Genomic DNA, 21,347 nt, shown 5'->3' with positions numbered 1-21,347 from the left:
CAGTGAATTCGTGGAGGTGGTAGCTTCGGTGCATGCAGACACCTCAGCCGCTGGTTATACTCGCCTAGCCTAGGGACCAGTTCCTGTGTTACAGCCAAGTCCTTCCACCAGTAGATTATATGTGGAACAAGGCCACAAGAGGTTAGCTCCTGGGGTCTCTAAGACCCCTTCTGTCTGTGCCCGGGCCGAGCGGTACCTGCTCCAGGCCACTGGTCTTAGCTCCTCCACTGCTCCTCGGACTGAAACTCCACACTCTCACTGTGTTCCCACTTTGTACTATTGTGTTCCCGCTCCTAAGACTCCAGCCCCCCAGCCTGGTTTTTGGGATAATCATGACCTTGCCATGTCTGATGAGGTGTTTTTGAGTCTGGGTGTCGTGCTTTGTGTGAACCGGTTGTAACCTCCTCCTTACCCAGAATGGAATACCACACCTCTGGATGAGGTGCAGTATCTCTGTGGCGACTGAAGCCTCAGAGGCGTCACATATGCCTTGTCGCTGTCTGTTTGGCTCTCATGAATTGGCCAATTTGTGTGCCATGTATCCCATTTTTTAAGCATAGTTTCAATAGAAGTATTTTAGTTCATATTCTTATATACAATATTTGCAGGTTATAGCATTTAAGTGTGCAGCTAATGTTTTTATTATATTGAATTCACGTCTTGCACCTTGTCACACTTGTCTTATTCTGTTGGGGATGCATTTATAGTTTTTCTCTTTATTACACATCACTAAAATTATGGACATCTATGGTTTGATTTCTTTGCCTGTATAGATTGGATGAGTTGTTACCAACATCGGGTGAGAAAATCATCTCAATAGCACCTCTAGAAATATATTTACTTAGAAAATTGGTGACATGTTCATTACTTATTTCACCAGCTGTATATTTATATATGTGTATGTATTTGTGGTTTTGAATAAGCATGTATATTTGTCTTTATATGTAAATAATGTACTTTATATCATCTTTCTACAAGCATATACTTACTACTAAAGATGAGCCAACCTTTGGTGGTTTGGTTCTCTGGCAGCAAACGACGTGAGCCTTCACTGGTCCGAAATTGGCCCCAGAAGGTTTGGAATCACTGATTGGCAGTTTGAGTCTCTGCCCACATTCAGCCAGCCATAAGCAGATCACTTCCGGGGGAAGCTGGGCGTGGTTTTTCATAATTTTTTGGGAGGGCAGGGGGGTGTGTGCACACCACATCTGATCACGCTGATTTTACCACAAAGTTGAGCCATTCAAACACTGCCTGCAAGTTACACAGGGATGAGCATCACTCATACCAAAGCACAGCGCTGCTCGCTTCAATGGTTTGCACTCGTAACTAACTCAAACGTCATACCCGAACTTTGTTTTTTTTTGGAAGTTGGTTTTCAAACCCGAAGCTCGAACATTTAACCTTAGGTTCACTCATCTATACTTACTACCAGCTATTCAACCCATTCTACACCTGGCTGTCGATGATTTAGCATCAGGGGCGGGAATTTGTGTATTGGGTCTTTTTTATCTATTCCTCCCCTGGCTGCTTTCCTCCCCTATATTTAAATTTTGCACTGTGGCCGCCACCATAATCCCTGTGTGTGCAGTTGTTAAAAATAGGATTTGACGTATATTATGCTTAGCCAGTATATAATGATTGAAGAGAAATATAGGTGCAAACCATATGTGGGTTTATTTAATAAAGGTTAAAAATCATTACAGAAAAATAATGTTTGGCTTTAGTTAGAATTGAGTTAAGAGAGAAAAAAAGATAGAGAAGAGTCCATTATCTTACATAGCTGTGATGTTGTGGCAGGCAGTCTTCTATCTGGTTGAGAATGGTCCGCATTCTAAACTCTATGCAGTATGGTCAAGCTTAAATACATTTCACCACACCCTCCTTTCCTCCCTTGTGTCTTACATGGCTTTAAACATGTCTTCAAAAATCCAATATAACTCATTCTCAGTTTTAGCCCATGCATTAAGTCATTGTCACGTGGTCCTAAATCTGCAGATGCAGTGTCCTGCGTAGAACAGGTTTCTAAAACCAGCTAGTTGACCTTTGACCTAAAGAATGTATAAAAGCTCTTTGAGGCTAGTTGACCTTTGACCTAATGTAATGCTTAGAAGGCCTTCAATGCTAATTTCAGACTTTCTGCTAAGAAACCAAGTTGAATATAGCAGAGTTGTCAGCCAGGTTTGATTTAACCTTGTCAGATGCTAGTTAGAAGTTCTACCACCTCACAAACACACTTCATACAAGCTAAGGCCTGTGATTACAATACATACATTATAAGAATATATGTAGAATTATTATGGAACAAATATTTATAATAACTCAGCATTTTACAGCAGTGCTATATTCAGATTGTAGATGGACTCTTCACTAAAATTGAGTCAGAGTCAGCGCATGGACATACCGCGATCTTCAGCATTATTTTATTGAAGACATACCATCTGCACAATCTGACTCCAGGATCATTGCATTGAAGAATTCAACTACAATGTAAACATAGCACTGTGCATGCGCTAGATAAATATTCGATCCCAGCTTGGGATAGAAGGACACGTTCAGAATTATATTGTGACTATTGTGAATGACCAAATAAATATATATATAGATAGATAGATAGATAATGTGTGTATTGGCAGATAAAAGAGAACAGCAGCGTGCGGTGGTCGGCGCTGGTGACGTCAGTGAATTGGCTGTGTGTGTGTGTAAGCAGGGGGCGTAACGATCACGGCCGCAGCAATCGCGACCGGGCCTGGGGGGAAAAGAGTTCCTACCGGCCTGTTTCAGCTTGTTGTGCGTCCAAGGGCGAGCATCCTGCTAAAATACATTACAGCACAGAGACTCATTGGGTCCCTGCACTGCGATGTGCCGGCAGCCGATTAAGGCTATTAATATTCACTGCTCCCAGGCCCATAATCCAGGGTGTAAGGAGCAGAGAATATGCCAGCAGCTGACCATGCTGTAAGTGGGCGCACAGTGATGTCATGCTCTGCACCGCTTACACGCTGGTCAGATGCGACATGCCATCATTGGAGGAGGACATCGGAGGAGCGGGGGAAGGTAAGTATAATCATTTATTTTTGTATTATATTTGTTTCAGGTATTGAAAATCATAGATTCTTGTGTTGTTCTTAAAGCTATGTGCCCACACTGCGGAAAATGCGCGAATATTGATTACGGATTTCTCGCGGAAATGACGCGGATTTTTCAGAAATCTGCAGTACAGCTACTCCTCAGCCATTTCTATGTCATTTGGGAAATGCTGTGCCCACGCTGCGGATTGTTCCGCAGCGGAAATCATGCGGATTTCCGTGCGGAAAAATCTACAGCATGTAAATTATTGTTGCGGATTTACCTGCGGATTTTGCCTATTCAATTGAATGTAAAAAAATCGCAAAATCCGCAATGAAATCCGCGTCAAATCCGTGACAAATCCGCAACAAATCCGCACAAAATCAGCACCTATTAAAAGGTGCGGATTCCGGGGGAATGCTGCGGATTTAGCTGCAGAAAAATCCGCAGATACAGAGTCCCGTGGGCACATAGCCTTACAGTACGTAATAATAATCTTTATTTTTATGTAGCGCCAACATACTCTGCAACGCTTTACATACATTATCATCACTGTCCGCATTGGGACTCAAAATCTAAATTCCTTATCTGTATGCCTTTGGAGTAGGGGAGGAAACCATAACTCCTTGAGGAAACCAACACAAACACAGGGAGAACATACAAAATCCTTGTAGATGTTTTCCTTGGTGGGATTTGAACCCAGGAACCCAGCGCTGCAAGACTGCAGTGCTAACCACTAAGCAATTGTGCCACCCTCGTACTTTGTTCAATAGTATGGTTATGGTCCTGAGGAGAGGACTTGGGTATCAGCCTCAAATATCCATGCGGAGCGTCTGGTTATTTCATTTCATCGCTGTCATCCGGAGAGACCTGGTCTTGAGAGTCCAGAGGCTGCTTGTAGAGGGAGGGGTACAGTCACACAGAGTTCTGCTGAAAACTCGACAATTGTCATTGCAGCATCACTCGCTGTTCACACTACAGATTCTGACACTCCACCCTATGGTTTATGTAGTGTTTCTGAGTTACACAAACAGGCAAGGGCATTGACCAGTTGTGTGTTCATTCATGGTCAGACAAGAAAGAGTTAACCTCTTGTTACCTCTGAGATCACATGTTGTTGGAAACCTATCACTTTTGCTCCCTGTCTTTTTAAGATGGTGGAATCTGTCTACACATGCAGGCTATAGTTTATTGCTGTGTTGGATTGAGATAAAGCTGTATCTCAATTTTTGATGTTTTTATGGATTCACTGTCTTCATATTGTTATGGAAAGATGCAATAAATAGATTTGTTTTATCATTCTGGAAATGAGAGAGTGCTAGTTTTCTTCTTTTTTGAAGATTCTCTTGGAACAGCATTTTACCATGCACTTCCCAGGTGAGCTGATTACAAATAGATTTTTCGATTTGTTCTGTGGTACAAGTTTTCCATAGCAGAAGAATGAAAGAACATATCAAATACATTCAATCAGCATATTTTCAAGTTATAAAGGATTATAGTGTTTCATGTTTTTATAGTCCATAGGCATGAAGACTGAAAAAATAACAAACTTATAGCATCCTGCAGCCAATCACTAGACTAAAGGCTACTTTACACACTGCGATATCGGTTCCGATATCGCTAGTGTGGGTACCCGCCCCCATCTGTTGCGCGACACGGGCAAATCGCTGCCCATGCCGCACAACAGCCGTCACACATACTTACCTGTCCGGCGACGTCGCTGTGACGGGCAAACCGCCTCCTTTCTAAGGGGGCGGTCCGTGCGGCGTCACAGCGACGTCACTGAAGCGTCACTGAACCGCCGCCCAATAGCAGCGGAGGGGCGGAGATGAGCGGGACGTAACATACCGCCCACCTCCTTCCTTCCTCATAGCGGCCGGGAGGCAGGTAAGGGGAGCTTTCTCGTTCCTGCGGCGTCACACATAGCGATGTGTGCTGCCGCAGGAGCGACGAACTACTTCGTTACTGCTGCAGTAACGATAATCGAGAATGGACCCCCATGTCACCAATGAGCGATTTTGCACGTTTTTGCAACGATGCAAAATCGCTCATCGGTGTCACACGCAGCAACATCGCTAATGCGGCCGGATGTGCGTCACAAATTCCGTGACCCCAACGACTCCGCATTAGCAATGTCGCAGCGTGTAAAGCCCCCTTTAGTGGCTCATGCCATCGATATTGGCAGAGTCACGGTATAAGTGATGTCAACACGGCAGCCAATTAAAAAAAGACTGGAAAAGCGGATGATTGTCAGCAGTTGAACCAGTTAGGGCAAGTAAAAACTTGAAACATGACAACCCCTATAAACAAAGACACAAATATATTAAAATCAAATATTACAACCCCTGCCTCCAGACAGCTGACAGTGTTGGACAGAAATGCTGCCCTCTTATAGATCATCATTGTTGTCAGATCCTGAAAAAATGGGTTGTAGCTGCCATTTATCTTTATTTCATTTTTAAATGATCAGTGACGTAATGATTTATATGACATTGCGGAAAACAGACTCTCTAAAAGCTTGCCCAAAGACCCCCACCACCACTAAACTGAGAATTCATTGATTTGCAGGTCAGAAGACTCAGTTATTTGCTGGAAATGGGTCTAATCAAACTTATGACAAAAGAAAGACATCTTAACCTTTGCTGTGGATTTACATTCTTCTTCATGTGAAATACTTTTTGCCTCCAAATTTTATAAAATATTACAGTGTGAAACATACACTAAGACATGCTGTGTACACGCCGCACTGTTCTAATAGAGACACATTTTATTATCAATGTACATTATATTTTTATGTAAATTTATTATTTAAAAATTCACAGTAACAAAAAATATTGCCTTAAAGGGAACCTGTCACCAGGATTTTCCCTTATAAATTGTGGCTACCACCAGTAAGCCCTTATATACAGCATTCCAGAATACTGTATATAAAAGCCAAGGCCACTTTGTATAACATAAAAATACACTTTTCTTATACTTAACTAGGGGGCAGTTGGGTCCAATGGACATCGCTGGTCTCAGTCTAGCGCCTACTCTCTTCCATTCATCGCTGTCCTCCTTCTCATCTCCGTGTGGATGAAGCGTCCTACGTCATTCACACAAAGTCCTCAATGGCGCTCCTGTGCAAGCGCACTTTGATCTGTAGTGTATTGTAGTGTGCATGCACTGGCGGTCTTTGACCTTTCCGCGTGCCTGTTCATTACAGTAGTTTGCTCTGCCCTCAGCATTGCAGATCAAAGTGCACCTACGCAGGGCCGACATTGAGGCCTCTGTGTGGATGACGTAGGACGTGTTATCCACACAGAGCTGGGAAGGAGGACAGTGATGGAAGGAAGAGAGGAGGCGCAGGGCCCGAGAGCAGCGACACCCATCGGACCCGACCGGCCCCTAGGTGAGTATAATAAAGGTGTTTTTTATGTTACACAGCATGGCCTTGGCTCTTATATACAGTATTCTAGTATGCTTTATATAAGGGCTTACTGGTGGTGGCCGCAGCTTATAGGGGACAAATATGGTGACAGGTTCTCTTTAAGAACCACTACAGAAGAAAAGCTATAATATTTTCTGTTGGCAATAGCTCCATAATTATTAAAGATAGACGCAGTAATCTGCAGGACGGATCATTACAGTAGATCCCTGGCAATTTCCATTACACAGCCCTTGCCAATGAATACCATTTTTGTTGTTGAGCTTGGAGGCAAAGCAGGCAGCATACCACCATGCCCCACCATAGCTGGCTGCACAGTTAGCAGTGTAGATATCTTGGTCTTTGTCCTTTGCTGTGAACTTCATGTTATCATGTGTGGTTCCAGCCGAAATTGAAGACATGGCATCTCCAGCTGTACCCGTGTAGCTTCCCAGTCTCAATCTGTAGCCATTAGCCTCATCATCTACACTGAACAGGTTGTAATCTGCGTATTTTTCTTCATTGTTATTATCCTGGATCATAAACCGCACCTGATAGACTTTCTGCTTAGTAATTTGATGGAGATACTCTAAACCCAACCAGTAGTCCTTCTCCACATTCCCAAAGCCGTATTTGTAAGTGGTCCAGGACTCGTCCCAGGTTATCTCCGAGTTAAATCTATTACGCTGAATGACAATCCAGCCGCCACTCTCGGTGGTCATGTCACAGTATACAATCAGTGGGTGCAATCCTTTGGGGTGTATTATGTAGACTCCGCTGTCTTTGTATAGTGGTATTTCACTGCAGTCTTTTGGTAAATCTATGATCAAAAACACAGATAAAATTATTTGCATCCTTGTAGACATAAATATTACATCAGTGGTGTAATAGGAAACATTGTGGGCCCATAGCTTAGAAGGGCAGCAAATAGTCCAAAACTAAGTTACTGACGTCAGACATAGAGACAGCGTATATTAGTTTTAAAGGGCTGCTCAACGTTTTTTTAATTGACAACCTATCCGAAAATTAGGTAATCAATATTAGTTGGTAGGAGTTCAACACTCGGCTCCCTTGCCAGCACTGTCATTGATAAAAGTGCGGGGCTGTGCCCCTCACCCCACCAGACCTTTGACACTGTCATTGCCGGCCCGGGGGAGGGGAACGCATGGCAGCGCCACGTATGCCCCCAGCCGCCATTGTCACTGTTAAAGAGCAGGACCTTTAACACTGACAATGCTGGTCATGGGAGGGGAGTGTGGGGCAGCCCCGCACCCCCCTCACCCTGGCCGGCACCATCACTGTTAAAGTGTGAGGCCGTGCCCAGTACCCCACCAGCCCTTTAACACTGCAGCCCCACACCCCCTCCCTCTGGCCACCACTGTCAGTGTTAAAGGGCTACGGGATAAAAAGAAAAATTCACAGTACCGGCCGCGTTGCTAAGAATGAAGATTGTAGATTATAATGAAAAAATAGGAAATTTATTAAACAAGATTGTTATGCCACAATGTGTTTCGGGGACACATCCTCCCCCTTCCTCAGGTAGCAGTAAATGTGTAGGATAATCAACCTTATATACATAAAAAATCAGGTTAGATTCCCCATCAAGGTGGAAATCATTAAAACAATCAATTATTTAAATTATTTAAAACGACTTCCCATACAGGGTTAAACTAGCCCATAGAGTATAGGGAACGATTATATAAATGGATTAGTGATACAGAATAATAAATTAATAAAATGCATGAATGATATTAGTAATACCAGTAATTTTATTACTAATATCATTCATGCATTTTATTAATTTATTATTCTGTATCACTAATCCATTTATATAATCGTTCCCTATACTCTATGGGCTAGTTTAACCCTGTATGGGAAGTCGTTTTAAATAATTTAAATAATTGATTGATTGTTTTAATGATTCCACCTTGGTGGGGAATCTAACCTGATTTTTTATGTATATAAGGTTGATTATCCTACACATTTACTGCTACCTGAGGAAGGGGGAGGATGTGTCCCCGAAACGTGTTGTGGCATAACAATCTTGTATAATAAATGTCCTATTTTTTCATTATAATCTACAACTTCCATTCTTAGTAGCGCGGCCGGTACCGTGAATTTTTCTTTTTATCCCGTACTCTGCATCTCCCTCTGGGAGCTCACGGGGCTGCTGCAGCTAGAATTGGAACTTTCTTGCGCTATACTAAGGGATTGTTTCATCACCATCTCTGTGACCACGGGATCCTTTGACCCGGAGGAGGAACTGCTGCCTGACCGCCGGTCTGACCGCTGTGTGATACACATGGTGATGGTACCGATCGTGTGAGCGGCCGCTGAAGCAAGGAGTCCTGTGGGCATAACAGGACGGGGTTCCCTGTGGGTGAGGAGCAGTAAACTCAAAACTCCCCTTCAGCACCATTAACAGCGTTGTACCTGCTGTACAACCACACCAGGTGAGTGTGTAATATTCACCTCTATTCACTGTGATTTTAAGGTTCCACACAGGAGCGCCCTCTCTTTCTTTCTTCATTTCAGTGTTAAAGGGCTGGCAAGGTGTGGAGCATGGCCCTGCACTTTAAGCCAGTGTGCAGTACTCAGGTCACTGTAGGTCATGCTATGGGAACCCAGGCATGACCTCCGGTGAACTGAGTGATGTCACTGCTGCCAACCAGGTCCTCCTAGTGTTTCCCGGAACCTTGAGAGACATGTTTTTTTGTCTCTCCAGGCTTGTATGTAGCAGAGCCAGGACTATCATGGGACGTCGTGTGGATTACGGCAGAACTTCAAGGGTCTTTTTGGGTCAATAAAGAGGGGAGCAAGAATGCTGTATTTTATTTCAAATAAAGGATTTTTCTCTGTGTTTGTTTTTATTTCTTTTGACTTATAGAATTAATGATGGGGGATCTCGTAGACCTCTACCTATCACTAATTTTGCGCTTAGTGACAACAGTGTGCTGTCATTTAGCCCTATTACCCCAATTGCCTCTGCTCCAGGGTAATCGTGAAATCCCGGGGAAAGCACCTGGATTGTCGCATCTAATGAATGTGATAATTCCTGGGCGGCTGCAGGCTGCTATACTTAGCCTGGGGGTTTCCAAAAATCTTGGGCTTCCACAGCTTTTAATATCAGCCCCCAGCTGTCAGCTTTATCTTGGCTGGGTATCAAAATTGGGGGACCGCACAAGGTTTTTTTTTTAAAAAAAAATATTTAAATAATTTTAAGAAAAGCCACATGTGGTTCCTTTTATTTTGATGCACAAATAAAACCTGTAGCAATGGCTTTACCTGTGCTGGTATCACTATAGGGGGCATCCTATGCCATTTTTATTTATTTATTTTACTCTCCACTATAAGCACGTAGACAGCAGCTGTGATTCCAACCAATCACAGGTGCTGTTAGAGAGGGTGTGGGCATGGTGTACCGGCAGTCAATCAGAGCAGGGAAAACAGTGAATATGTATGAGGACTAATAAGCGGAGCCTTAAGTAGCATTTCAGCCATGCTGGAGGTTCGGTAAGTACAGTGTGGGCCATAAGTATGGCTACACCATGATAAAATGGAAGTGGTTGCTGATATCACATTACCGTTTGTGGCATAATAGTACATGGGAGGGACAAAACATTTGAGGTCAGGTGATGCCCATGGCAGCCATCTGCAAAGCCGCCATTTTGAATTCAACTTCCCTTTTTTCAATGGGAACGGGGTGATGTGATACATCAAACACATAGAGACTTGCACAAGAAAAACAATGGTGTGCCCACTTTTAATGTAACTTTATTCATTATCGAGTTATTGACACGTTTGTGATATGGAACAACGTCAGTAAACTACTAAAGGATGTGCTCAAAGTGCTGCCCATTGTGTTGAAGTGTCAACGCGATTCGCTTCTCCCACTCTTGACACACCGAGAGCAATACCACAGAAGAAATCCTACCACAGGCCTCCTGTATCCGTTGTTTCAGGTGCCCCACATCCTGGATCCTGGATCTGCGGTATTGTTCTCGGTGTGTCAAAAGTGAGAGAAGAGAATCGCGTTTACAATTCAACACAGCACTTTGAGCGCATCCTTTAGTGGGTTACTGTCGTTATTTCATATCACAAACGTGTCAATAACTCGATAAAGAATAAAGTTACGTTAAAAATGAGCACACCATTGTTTTTCTTGTGCAATTCTCTATGTGTTTGATGTGTCACATGACCCCCTTTCCATTGAAAAAAGTAAAGTTGAATTCAAAATGCCGGCTTTGCTGATGGCCACCATGGGCGTCACCCAGCCTCAAATGTTTGTCCCCTCTCATGTACTAATATGCCACAAACGGTAAGGTGATATCAGCAACCACTTCCATTTTATCAGGGTGTATCCATACTAATGGCCCAGCCAGGGTGTATCCATACTTATGGCCCACCCTGTATATTATCCTGCTTTAACCCTTTTATTTTACAGGTAATGTTCGGGTCCCCATATACTTATATGGAGGTCGGCGTCCAGGCAGATGTGCGGGTACAAGTCCAGTCCCGAACTAGACTTTTTTATTAGTCCGGCCAGACCCACCAGACCAGAACATCTGTGAGTTTGCTCAGATCTATAATCATCGGGGTTAAAGTTTTTTTGTTTTCTTTCATGACAAAATGAATATTTGCAGTATCAGATTTACATAAAGGGAGTACTTACTTTCTAACTGCTCTTCATCCCCATTTCTTGGTCTTCGATGACCATGACGTGTTGAAACTGCACATACGAAGACGAGTATCCACAGGTAATGCAAAATCCCTGACAGAAGAATGTACAGAAAAGTCATGCACATGTTAATATATTACAGTTGCGTATACTTTGTATCCATTCTTAATGAATACCAAATTATGTCACACAAGGGGATATAACTACAATTTCCAATGGTGTCAATGCACCATTATATCCATATATATTGACCACACACCCCTGACGAAGGCCACGTGCCGAAACACATGTTGGGTCTGGTGTCAGCACGGCAGTGGGACATGACCTCAGGTAAACCCTTGCTTACATATATATACTGTTCTATTACACTATAGTGTTTTGCCTGTTCATTGTTCTCTGGTATCACCCTGTGTCATATCAACACCCAGTAAATTATCACAGGCTTATCTCCGCTATACACTTTATTGACATCTACGGTAATCAGGTGCTTTTGTTCATCAACTTGCACTTTATTGCTATTTTTTGATATGCACTTTACTTTTGCACTTTAAATATCCCTGTTTAGGGGCTATTTATTTACATAATATTATATACTATATATCACATATTTATTAGATATTTATACTTTTATAAGTGCAATTTTGTGTATGTAATATTCTTTTGGATTTGTGCAAATTGATAATTAATTACTACTATATCTGTATTGATATTATTATGGGTGTATATTGTTATTTATTTTTTACTGTATCTCATACATTGTAATTATTTATGGTGGTTACACTCCTTTTTTTCACATATTTATACATGCTTCTGATATTGTGTATTTATTGGAGTTTTAATACCATTTTGGAGATACATATAAATATTTAGTTCTTTTGAGACATATTGCTATTAGTCCCTTGCCGTGCCATTTCATTACTTTTTATCTTGTTTTTAATTATTTATCAATAAACATTCAAATTTTATGGGTCTTGTAATTTTTATATTGGCTATTTTGGTCTGTAGGGGTATATTTGTATCCATTCTTGTTTAATTCTAAATTTTCATAATAACATCACATTCCGCAGTGCTACTGTAAGGCTATGTTCACACAGGGGTTTTTTGCTACTTTTTTTCTGCAGAAAACCTTCTCCCCTGTCAGTAAAAAAAAGCTATGGGTTTTTGCTGCATTTTTTTTGTTGTACTTTTGCTGAGGTTTTGGTATGTCGCTTGTCTATAGTACATGTTTAAATAAAGTTGGTTTCATTCACCAAAAAACTCAGCTGTTTTTTCACTATCATTGCTTTTAACTGTGAAAAGAGCTACAAAATACAACAGTTTTCCATTTCAAGCTATGTGTGCACGCTGCGGATTTACCGCGGATTTTGCCACGGATTTGCTGCAGCAAATCCTATGGGTCTTAAAAAATGTTGTGCGCACACCGCGTTTTTTTATACCCGAGGATTTTCCGCTGCGGAATTAATGAGCATGTCACTTCTTTTCTGCAGGTACCTGCGGTTTTTGCCATAGATAATGGTAAAAATCCGCAAGGACCAATCTGTGCAGTTTTGGTGCGATTTTTTACCGCAGGTGTGGGATTCTTTAAGAGGGTACGGATTTTCCTTAAGAAAAAGGCACTTTCTAGTGCGCACATGGCCTCAGTCAGATAAAAAAAGCAAGTGTGTGTGGGATTCCTGAAATCTCATACGTTTTGCTGATGTTGTAAAAAGATGCTATTTATTAGCTTGGATTTACATAAAACCAATGGAAAATAAATACAAAAAACCTCCTTGTGTGAACATAGCCTTAGATTGTAGCATTCACCTGAGCTCACTTTAAGACTACACACTACAGGACAGGACTATAGAATAAAGGTGGGTTCTCTCAGATGGTTGATGAAGGAAATGGCCATTTTTGGAGTCATGATGTACTCGTGACAGTGGTGTACCTATATAACTGTATACTGATGTTTAACATGAGCATTCTTACCAGTGTTATATTACTTGTATACGGTATTTTGGGTGATGTGCTACAGAAAAACTTCTTATGTACACTCTACGGCAGTTAGATTAAAGGGAAACTGTCACCAGGTTGTTCTTACATAAGCTGCGGCCACCACCTGTTGGCCCTTATATACAGAATTCTAGAATACTGTATATAAGAGCCCAGGCCAATATGTCTAACATAAAAAACACCTTTATAATACACACATGCAGCGCAGTCCGGTCCAATGGGCATCGCTGGTCTTGATTCTGCACCTTCTATCTGCTTGCGATCGCCATCCTCGTTCTCTGCTCTGTGTGGATGATGCGTCCTATGCCTCATCCACACAGAGTCCTCTCTGCCCTGCTGAGGGCAGAGCAAATTATTGTAGTGTGCATGCCTGGATGTTCTTTGAACTTTCCCCCTTGGAGGGGTGGAGGGACGCATGGCCAGACGAGTCTTTACCAATGTGAGTATTCTCTCTATTCCAATACTTAATCTTGAATGCATGTCCTTGTTATATTGCCTTCATCTCCATACCTTGTGTATTCAGGCGATGGATGCCTTCCTTGCGTAATCAGTGTGACATGTGGGGATTAATCATCTGAAGGTGGTGGTAAGGCAGCGCATGCAACGGTGGAATTGTCTCTTATCATTTATGAAAATCAGCTGGTGCTGAAGATGTATAAACGATTGTTGAGCCGATCTAACTGTGTATGTGATCTGCTTTAGCATACCATAGATTGTAAATGGATCATTTGATCCCTTGTATGTCCTTTAACATGCCACGCTGATAAAAGCAAATAAAAGGGTAGATGGTGATATTTTGGTGATGGTGGTGATATGCCCAATGAAATTATTTTTCATATGTCTGGATGACTAATTAATGGTTAATTTCTTGGGCATCCGTTTATGACCATATGCTGATGCAGAATCACTATGAGGATACAATTATGTGTTATAATGTAAATTGACATTGGATGTGATTATTTTGTACTATGCTTAGTGTCAATGTATTGATATTGGATGCAATTATCCTATGCTAAGGTCTAGTGTCAACATATTATACATGGGATAGAGATGATATGTAGATATTCTGGAACCATGTGCCCCCCAGGTGGCTCTCTTGTTTAAATTATATGTGTATGAATCTATTGATAATAAAATAATATTTCATAATAAATTGGATTTATTCACTTCATCCTTGGTCGGTAATCCGGTGCCAAGTTGTGTTTATTAAGGTAAGCCAGGTCTGACTGTTCTTAGCTGAAGGACAGTAGTTTATAGTAGGGAAAGCTGCAGTCACTGTGAATGGGGTTCACATCTGTGCTACTCCTGGACACAAAGATATACTAATTGGATGACAAAAGATCTAATCCTGGTGACTTCTCTGACCAAATACAATGGACATCAGCTAAACAACAGCACTGAGCAGTGTACTCACCCATGGTCCTGTTCGTTGATCTTCTCACTCCCTGAATTCTTCTAATGCTAACTGCTGTACTTTCTTTTTACATCCCAACAATTGCTAAAGCAACAGGTTGTGCCACACCATGGAATAAGCATGAGGACAAAGTCCCTGCATGTTTTCAAGATATAAAATGAATTGCTTTAACTCTTTAATGTCGTCTATTAGTTGTTGTGTTTTTCCTACAGAATGGGGAAACTTTGCCTAAAAATGATTGAGGCATATTCATGTTTTCACCCAGAACTTTTGTTCATCATGTTCTATAATAATCTGATCCCCATCTAACTTTTTTAAGTTGAAAGATTGCTCTCTATACACTTGAAGGGCTATTCCCATATACAGCGGTCTATCTAGGCTTTCCGGAACAACGGGCAAGAATTCTGTTTGGCCAAAAGTGGTTTGAGTAGTTGTAATGTAACCAATCATTCATATGTGATTTCACACTTAAAGTCACGTGCAGAAGAGTTGGTCTTTATAATTCTCTCAATGTTCAATGAAATACTGAGTGAAGCAGAAATAAAAGCTATATGTCATATGACCCTAAGTATGTAAATCGCATATGAGTGGAATGGCCATGTGATGACTGCTGGAATCGGCAAGCAGAGCAGAATACTGACAGTGAGTATAATACATGCTGTTAGGATCGGGCATGCCACACTGCTTAATTTTATAATTAAAGAAGTTGTCCAGGTTTGAGATGAAAGTCTCCAGCCCCTCTACGTGCGTCTGCCTTGTTACAGTGTAAGTAAAATGCAACTGCCGGGGAGACACCTCGGAACGCCGCATCAAGCTGCCCAACGACACCCCCCCATAGAGATAATTGAATATAAGTGTGTGAACTGTTGTGCTGCAATGCAGGTAAGCCTGAAATTCGTAAGCATATAATTGTTCCAGATTAAAAAATTATTGGAGGCTGGTTTAGACAGGTGGGCACGTAGGTAAATTTATAGTACACATAGTTGGTACATATTACTTGAGTGCTCAGCTGTGCAGCACAAGGGTCTCAGCCTTCTGGCTAAGTGCTTGTAAAGTATTTTGAGAGTTTTCTTCAGTTTCTGGGTACAAGCATTCCCATAACTTAAGTAAAGTATATTTGGTGGGTGAATTAGTGTTGGAGTTGGTTTTCTCATTCGTGAATTCACTGTATTCTAAGTAATCCCCCAGTACACGGCTTACACACACACACACATATATATATATATATATAGTATATACAGTATATATATATGTATATATGTACCATAAATTTCTGATCTACGTCCGATATTTGCTTCTAGGAAATGTTTGTCATATACTGTGGATGTGTCATGTAAGTACGATGTGAGTATACCACTGTAAGCCTTCATAGGATACCTTTCTATCAGGTATCGTATAGGAAAAACTACTCAAAATTTCCTTGGAGTATTTTAACTATAAAGCCAACCATTTTGAGGTAATGCTTTCAAAGCTTTTCCCACTGAACATAAGGTATTCATCATGAAGGTATCCATTTTGGAGGCTAATCACTTTAGCATATTACTTGACAGACCAAATTTTAGATACAAACTGAACAGAAAAGTGCAAGCTTGTCCTTATGTTCACTTCATTATTCCTATAGGTGGGCATGTAGGCATAGTACATCAGCATTAGGCAGGAGTGGGATTCAGCCGGTTCTGTCCGGTTCTGGAGAACTGGTTGTTAAAATAGCATGCGGTTCCCAGAACCGGCAAGAAACAACTCTGGCGATCCGGTTCCCTGTATTCATTTGTGTTAGTGTCTTTAAGACTCTAACACAAATGAATCCCCGTGCCTCCGCGCCACACTTCCGAGTTCAGTGGCGCCTGTCTGCTCCCTCACCCGGCGTGCAGTGACGCGCTGACGCTGCAGAGGTCATGGCAGTGTGGGGAGGTAGCTCCTCCTCCTGCCGTCTGCCAGTGTCAGTGTGTCTGCCTGCAGAGTTCCGCGGAGGAGGACGGAAGACACAGGAAAAGCTGCCGGTGCCTGGAGCAGGTAAGCACTGCATGGGCCGAAGATGCAGGGGAGCAGGGAGAGGAGCCTCATTAAGATGGCAGCTATATGTGGCTATATGGGGAGAGGAGGCCATATAAGATGGGAGCTATATGTGGCTATATGGGGAGAGGAGGCCATATAAGATGGGAGGTATATGTGGCTATATGGGGAGAGGAGGCCATATATGATGGCAGCTATATGTGCCTATATGGGGAGAGGAGGCCATATAAGATGGGAGGTATATGTGGCTATATGGGGAGAGGAGGCCATATAAGATGGGAGTTATATGTGGCTATATGGGGAGAGGAGGCCACATAAGATGGGAGCTATATGTGGCTATATGGGGAGAGGGGCCACATAAGATGGGAGCTATATGGGGAGAGGAGGCCACATAAGATGGCAGCTATATGTGGCTATATGGGGAGAGGAGGCCATATAAGATGGGAGCTATATGTGGCTATATGGTGAGAGGAGGCCACATAAGATGGGAGCTATATGTGGCTATATGGGGAGAGGGGCCACATAAGATGGGAGCTATATGGGGAGAGGGGCCACATAAGATGGGAGCTATATGGGGAGAGGAGGCCATATAAGATGGGAGCTATATGTGGCTATATGGGGAGAGGAGGCCATATAAGATGGGAGCTATATGTGGTGATATGGGGAGAGGGGCCACATAAGATGGGAGCTATATGGGGAGAGGGGCCACATAAGATGAGAGCTATATGGGGAAAGGAGGCCATATAAGATGGGAGCTATATGTGGCTATATGGGGAGAGGAGGCCATATAAGATGAGAGCTATATGTGGCTATATGGGGAGAGGAGGCCATATAAGATGGAAGCTATATGTGGCTATATGGGGAGAGGAGGCCATATAAGATGGGAGCTATATGTGGCTATATGGGGAGAGGAGGCCATATAAGATGGGAGCTATATGTGGCTATATGGGGAGAGGAGGCCATATAAGATGGGAGGTATATGTGGCTATATGGGGAGAGGAGGCCATATAAGATGGGAGCTATATGTGGCTATATGGGGAGAGGAGGCCATATAAGATGGGAGGTATATGTGGCTATATGGGGAGAGGAGGCCATATAAGATGGCAGCTATATGTGGCTATATGGGGAGAGGGGCCACATAAGATGGGAGCTATATGTGGCTATATGGGGAGAGGAGGCCATATAAGATGGGAGGTATATGTGGCTATATGGGGAGAGGAGGCCATATAAGATGGCAGCTATATGTGGCTATATGGGGAGAGGGGCCACATAAGATGGGAGCTATATGGGGAGAGGGGCCACATAAGATGGGAGCTATATGGGGAGAGGAGGCCATATAAGATGGGAGCTATATGTGGCTATATGGGGAGAGGAGGCCATATAAGATGGGAGCTATATGTGGCTATATGGTGAGAGGAGGCCATATAAGATGGAAGCTATATGTGGCTATATGGGGAGAGGGGCCACATAAGATGGGAACTATATGGGGAGAGGAGGCCACATAAGATGGCAGCTATATGTGGCTATATGGGGAGAGGGGCCACATAAGATGGGAGCTATATGGGGAGAGGGGCCACATAAGATGGGAGCTATATGGGGAGAGGAGAACATATAAGATGGGAGCTATATGTGGCTATATGGGGAGAGGAGGCCATATAAGATGGGAGCTATATGTGGCGATATGGGGAGAGGGGCCACATAAGATGGGAGCTATATGGGGAGAGGGGCCACATAAGATGGGAGCTATATGGGGAGAGGAGGCCATATAAGATGGGAGCTATATGTGGCTATATGGGGAGAGGAGGCCATATAAGATGGAAGCTATATGTGGCTATATGGGGAGAGGAGGCCATATAAGATGGGAGCTATATGTGGCTATATGGGGAGAGGAGGCCATATAAGATGGGAGCTATATGTGGCTATATGGGGAGAGGAGGCCATATAAGATGGGAGCTATATGTGGCTATATGGGAAGAGGGGCCACATAAGATGGGAGCTATATGGGGAGAGGAGGCCACATAAGATGGCAGCTATATGTGGCTATATGGGGAGAGGAGGCCATATAAGATGGGAGCTATATGTGGCTATATGGGGAGAGGAGGCCACATAAGATGGGAGCTATATGTGGCTATATGGGGAGAGGGGCCACATAAGATGGGAGCTATATGGGGAGAGGGGCCACATAAGATGGGAGCTATATGGGGAGAGGAGGCCATATAAGATGGGAGCTATATGTGGCTATATGGGGAGAGGAGGCCATATAAGATGGAAGCTATATGTGGCTATATGGGGAGAGGAGGCCATATAAGATGGGAGCTATATGTGGTTATATGGGGAGAGGAGGCCATATAAGATGGGAGCTATATGTGGCTATATGGGGAGAGGAGGCCATATAAGATGGGAGCTATATGTGGCTATATGGGAAGAGGGGCCACATAAGATGGGAGCTATATGGGGAGAGGAGGCCACATAAGATGGCAGCTATACGTGGCTATATGGGGAGAGGAGGCCATATAAGATGGGAGCTATATGTGGCTATATGGGGAGAGGAGGCCACATAAGATGGGAGCTATATGTGGCTATATGGGGAGAGGGGCCACATAAGATGGGAGCTAAATGTGGCTATATGGGGAGAGGAGGCCATATAAGATGGGAGCTATATGTGGCTATATGGGGAGAGGAGGCCATATAAGAGATGGGAGCTATATGGGGAGAGGAGGCCATATAAGATGGGAGCTATATGTGGCTATATGGGGAGAGGAGGCCATATAAGATGGGAGCTATATGTGGCTATATGGGGAGAGTAGAACATATAAGATGGGAGCTATATGTGGCTATATGGGGAGAGTAGGCCATATAAGATGGGAGCTATATGTGGCTATATAGGGAGAGGAGGCCATATAAGATGGGAGCTATATGTGGCTATATGGGGAGAGGAGGCCATATAAGATGGCAGCTATATGTGACTATATGGGGAGAGGAGGCCATATAAGATGGCAGCTATATGTGGCTATATGGGGAGAGGAGGCCATATAAGATGGGAGCTATATGGGGAGAGAAGGCCATTTAAGATGGGAGCTATATGTGGTTATATGGGGAGAGGCCACATAAGATGGGAGCTATATGGGGAGAGGCCACATAAGATGGGAGCTATATGGGAAGAGGCCACATAAGATGGGAGCTATATGGGGAGAGGGGCCACATAAGATGGGAGCTATATGGGAAAAGGAGCCATATGGGACAGGATCTGCAGGGGAAAAGGAGCACATTGGATGAGATCTGCTGGGGAAAGAGGCCATAATGGGATGAAATCTGCAAGGGAAAGAGGCCATAATAGGATGAGATCTGCAAGGGAAAGAGGCCACATAAGATGGGAGCTATATGGGGAGAGGAGGCCATATAAGATGGGAGCTATATGTGGCTATATGGGGAGAGGAGGCCATATAAGATGGAAGCTATATGTGGCTATATGGGGAGAGGAGGCCATATAAGATGGGAGCTATATGTGGCTATATGGGGAGAGGAGGCCATATAAGATGGGAGCTATATGTGGCTATATGGGGAGAGGAGGCCATATAAGATGGGAGCTATATGTGGCTATATGGGAAGAGGGGCCACATAAGATGGGAGCTATATGGGGAGAGGAGGCCACATAAGATGGCAGCTATATGTGGCTATATGGGGAGAGGAGGCCATATAAGATGGGAGCTATATGTGGCTATATGGGGAGAGGAGGCCACATAAGATGGGAGCTATATGTGGCTATATGGGGAGAGGGGCCACATAAGATGGGAGCTAAATGTGGCTATATGGGGAGAGGAGGCCATATAAGATGGGAGCTATATGTGGCTATATGGGGAGAGGAGGCCATATAAGAGATGGGAGCTATATGGGGAGAGGAGGCCATATAAGATGGGAGCTATATGTGGCTATATGGGGAGAGGAGGCCATATAAGATGGGAGCTATATGTGGCTATATGGGGAGAGTAGAACATATAAGATGGGAGCTATATGTGGCTATATGGGGAGAGTAGGCCATATAAGATGGGAGCTATATGTGGCTATATAGGGAGAGGAGGCCATATAAGATGGGAGCTATATGTGGCTATATGGGGAGAGGAGGCCATATAAGATGGCAGCTATATGTGACTATATGGGGAGAGGAGGCCATATAAGATGGCAGCTATATGTGGCTATATGGGGAGAGGAGGCCATATAAGATGGGAGCTATATGGGGAGAGGAGGCCATTTAAGATGGGAGCTATATGTGGTTATATGGGGAGAGGCCACATAAGATGGGAGCTATATGGGGAGAGGCCACATAAGATGGGAGCTATATGGGAAGAGGCCACATAAGATGGGAGCTATATGGGGAGAGGGGCCACATAAGATGGGAGCTATATGGGAAAAGGAGCCATATGGGACAGGATCTGCAGGGGAAAAGGAGCACATTGGATGAGATCTGCTGGGGAAAGAGGCCATAATGGGATGAAATCTGCAAGGGAAAGAGGCCATAATAGGATGAGATCTGCAAGGGAAAGAGGCCACATGGGATGGGATCTGCAAGGGAAAGAGGCCATAATGAGATGGGATCTGCAGGGGAAAGAGGCCATAATGGTATGAGATCTGCAAGGGAACGAGGCCACATGGGATGGGATCTGCAGAGGAAAGAGACCACATGGGATGAGATCTGTATGGGGAAGCAGGGCTCCTTTAGTAATAATTTTTAAAAACTGTAGAAAAATCATTTAATACAATATGACTGACAGTGACTG

The 21,347-nt window shown here is 43.4% G+C and overlaps 1 protein-coding gene across 2 annotated transcripts; it reads right to left on the bottom strand.

The window, feature by feature from the left end:
- Positions 1 to 1,658: 1,658 nt before the first annotated feature.
- On the bottom strand, positions 1,659 to 14,634 carry LOC142291107 (fibrinogen-like protein 1-like protein). Of its 2 annotated transcripts, none has more exons than XM_075335368.1 (3): positions 14,560 to 14,634; positions 11,148 to 11,246; positions 1,659 to 7,295 (listed from the first exon to the last, which is right to left on the bottom strand). In XM_075335368.1, exons 1-3 carry the CDS (start codon positions 14,561 to 14,563, stop codon positions 6,658 to 6,660), a joined length of 741 nt encoding a protein of 246 aa, XP_075191483.1. In that variant the 5' UTR covers positions 14,564 to 14,634; the 3' UTR covers positions 1,659 to 6,657. The 2 variants fall into 2 exon arrangements, with proteins under 2 accessions (XP_075191483.1, XP_075191482.1); XM_075335367.1 differs by lacking the exon at positions 14,560 to 14,634 and adding an exon at positions 13,343 to 13,447.
- Positions 14,635 to 21,347: the final 6,713 nt, after the last annotated feature.

Source organism: Anomaloglossus baeobatrachus, chromosome 2, assembly GCF_048569485.1.
Source record: "Anomaloglossus baeobatrachus isolate aAnoBae1 chromosome 2, aAnoBae1.hap1, whole genome shotgun sequence".
Lineage (NCBI taxonomy): Eukaryota > Metazoa > Chordata > Amphibia > Anura > Aromobatidae > Anomaloglossus > Anomaloglossus baeobatrachus.
This window is presented reverse-complemented; position numbering and strand designations above follow the sequence as displayed.

Excerpts from the sequence above, each read along its gene's own strand:
- LOC142291107 (XM_075335367.1), bottom strand. The coding sequence starts at position 13,370 with ATGCCCATTGGACCGGACTGCGCTGCAT. Across the intron at positions 11,247-13,342 it reads TGGACCGGACTGCGCTGCAT|GGATTTTGCATTACCTGTGG; the intron begins GTGTGTATTATA and ends TTCTTCTGTCAG. Across the intron at positions 7,296-11,147 it reads GGATGAAGAGCAGTTAGAAA|ATTTACCAAAAGACTGCAGT; the intron begins GTAAGTACTCCC and ends TTTTGATCATAG.